Genomic DNA, 2,406 nt, shown 5'->3' with positions numbered 1-2,406 from the left:
ATGTTGGGATTGTCCTTTGCAGGGACAGGAGATGGACTCGATGATCCTACAGTCAGGCCAGCACATGGAGAAAGGTCTGATCTGCTGCAAGTTCATGTTGAGTCACATTATCTGCACAGAGAGCACAGGACCATCACCCTGCACTGAAACCTGCTGAGACCCAACACCCATCTTACCTGCTGCTTGCCTATGAAGCCTGGCTTCTCTTTCGATACTGAAGGGGTCTTCTGGAGAGTCCAGGAGATCCCAGGAAGGCCACGCAGATGCTCCAGGCCATCTTTTTGATGCACTGGCTGGGGAGGAAGTGACTGCAGCTAAGGCAGCTTGATCTTGATCCAGTCGTGATCCCACTCCCATCTTTAGGGGGTCTCTTGACACCCCACTGAGGGGCAGGAAGGGCAGAGGTGGGGAGATGCGAAGGCTTGACTGCAAGAGAAAGTCAAAACCAGTAAAACCCAGCTTCCAAGTAGGAGTATGTAATACTGGAGGTCCTGCATCACCCTGGGAGCCTGCCTTCCCCCGCAGCAGGAGACAAGGCTCTCTGCAATCTCCTGTTCTCCCAAGACCTTCTGAGGTCTGGCAGATGCAGGAAAGCAGCCACCTCACCTCTCCCAGTAGCCTGACCAGTTTCCCTGGGAAAGGCCAGTCCCTGCACCCATTTCCCACTGGATCCATGACAAATGATCAGCAGGTATCATTAAGCAGGAGGCATCTTGCAGATCACAAAGCCAACATCTACCTGCTTCCTGCACAGCCTCAAGGACAGCTGTCACCCCTGGGGAGCACCAGCCACCCCACATTTTGCTTGGAGCTCCAGAGGCAGCACACCAACTCTCACCCTCTGCAGCCCAGATCCCAGGCCTGCCTGACCAGGGTGAGGGCTCTGCTGGCTGCAGACCCAACTGCTTGCAGGTTTAACGTGCCTCTCCTGGGTCGGAAGGAGTACAAGCACGGATTAATAAAACAGCAGGGATGCGAGACACTGTGCGGCTTATCGAGTGCCAGCCCTTCTGCGGATCCAGCCGCGTGCTGCTGCGGCACAGCCACCCACGCCGAGGCTGTGCTGGGGAAGACCTGACCTTCACAAACAAGGCCGGCACGAGGCCCTGCCACCCCTCACTGCCTGCCATCATCAGGCAGGGGTGCTGCAGCTGCTTCTGGCACCCCTGCTCTAGATCCTGATTCTCCAGGGTGGATCCATAGGCGAATCAAGCCTATATCAAGCCAGTTGCATCCTTCACGCCTGCTCTAACATGAGGATCAAGGCCACGGCCGCATCACAACAGAGCCAGGAGCGGCTTAGCCTTGGCTTTAGCCTCAAGTCCTGAAGAGAAGCCATGCAGCAGCACCTGCAGAGCTGGATGGAGCCAAGCTGCCCTGCTGGCACCCAGAGCTGCTGCTCACACTGCAACGCAGACCCAGCAGCACAGACTGGGCCAGCCAGACAGACACTCGCTGGCTTCCAAATTTAGCTCTGCATTAGGGAACGGGAGCAGGCTAGACTCAGTTTGCTCTAGAAGAGACAGGCCTGAGATGGAGAAGTGCAGTCAGCAAAGGGGAAGGGCAATGAAAGGCAGGGACAGGAGCTCCTGGTGCCTGGAGGCAGCTCTGCTGGTTGACCACCCCCCTTTTGGGATGAGGACACACACCAAGCTCAGGCACTAAGACCTCTCCAGGAGCTGTTTTAACTCATTAGGGCTGCAAGTACTATGTCAAAAGGCTAAAATATTATTTAGAAGGGAAGAATATAAGGATACTGCAAGTTTGTGCTGAAGGAAGACTGCATGAGCAGCCCTTCTTCCAAACCGTGGGCTGCAGGAGAACCTTGCTGTGTCACTGTGAGCATGACAGCTGCCTCCAGCACTCCCTCCCCCCTCAAGCAGGCAAGGCTGCAGCTCTCCCATGCCCCCCAGAAGCACAGCAAGACACCAGGAACCACAGACTGAGCGCAAGACCCACTTACAATCAAATCTGAGAGGTGGTCTGAGCCAGAGCTGAATCCACTGGTGTCTGAGTCCGAGGGGCTGCTGGAGCGGGAATCCAGGAGGGAGCGGGAATCCAGACGGGAGTTCCTCAGTGATGGCGTGGAGAACTTTTCTGACAGGTCTGAACCGATGGGGTCTAGGGGCAGGAAACCCAGCGGGGGCTTCCCCAGGACATTCCCAAGGGGGTTACTCAGCATGCTGAGAACTGAAACAGAGAAAGAGCCTGTCAGTGCTGCAGCATGACACACCTCCTTCCCTCCCAGATCTCATGGCAGAGGGCCAGGAGGGCACTGGGCTCCTGTTAGCCCACAAACGGCTTATGCAGGAGGTGGCACGTCTGGTGAGTATACAGCTCCAGAAAGGCCGTGTGCTCTTTGCCATCAGCTGCAGTACTGTACTGCAGAGCTGGAGGCAACAGCAG

The 2,406-nt window shown here is 56.3% G+C and overlaps 1 protein-coding gene across 1 annotated transcript; it reads right to left on the bottom strand.

Annotated features, from left to right (window-relative positions):
- Positions 1 to 176: 176 nt before the first annotated feature.
- LOC104532244 (cytoplasmic polyadenylation element-binding protein 1-like) lies at positions 177 to 2,190 on the bottom strand (the record flags this gene model as incomplete). The annotated part of the gene is made up of 2 exons (XM_010177399.1): positions 177 to 426; positions 1,964 to 2,190. Coding segments are annotated over 2 exons (477 nt in total), but the record flags the coding sequence as incomplete, so codon positions are not given.
- Between the last annotated feature and the right edge of the window lie 216 nt (positions 2,191 to 2,406).

This window comes from Antrostomus carolinensis, unplaced genomic scaffold (genome assembly GCF_000700745.2).
Source record: "Antrostomus carolinensis isolate BGI_N321 unplaced genomic scaffold, ASM70074v2 scaffold19301, whole genome shotgun sequence".
NCBI lineage: Eukaryota > Metazoa > Chordata > Aves > Caprimulgiformes > Caprimulgidae > Antrostomus > Antrostomus carolinensis.
Note: the sequence above shows the minus strand (reverse complement) of the source record. Positions and strands in the feature narration are given on the sequence as shown.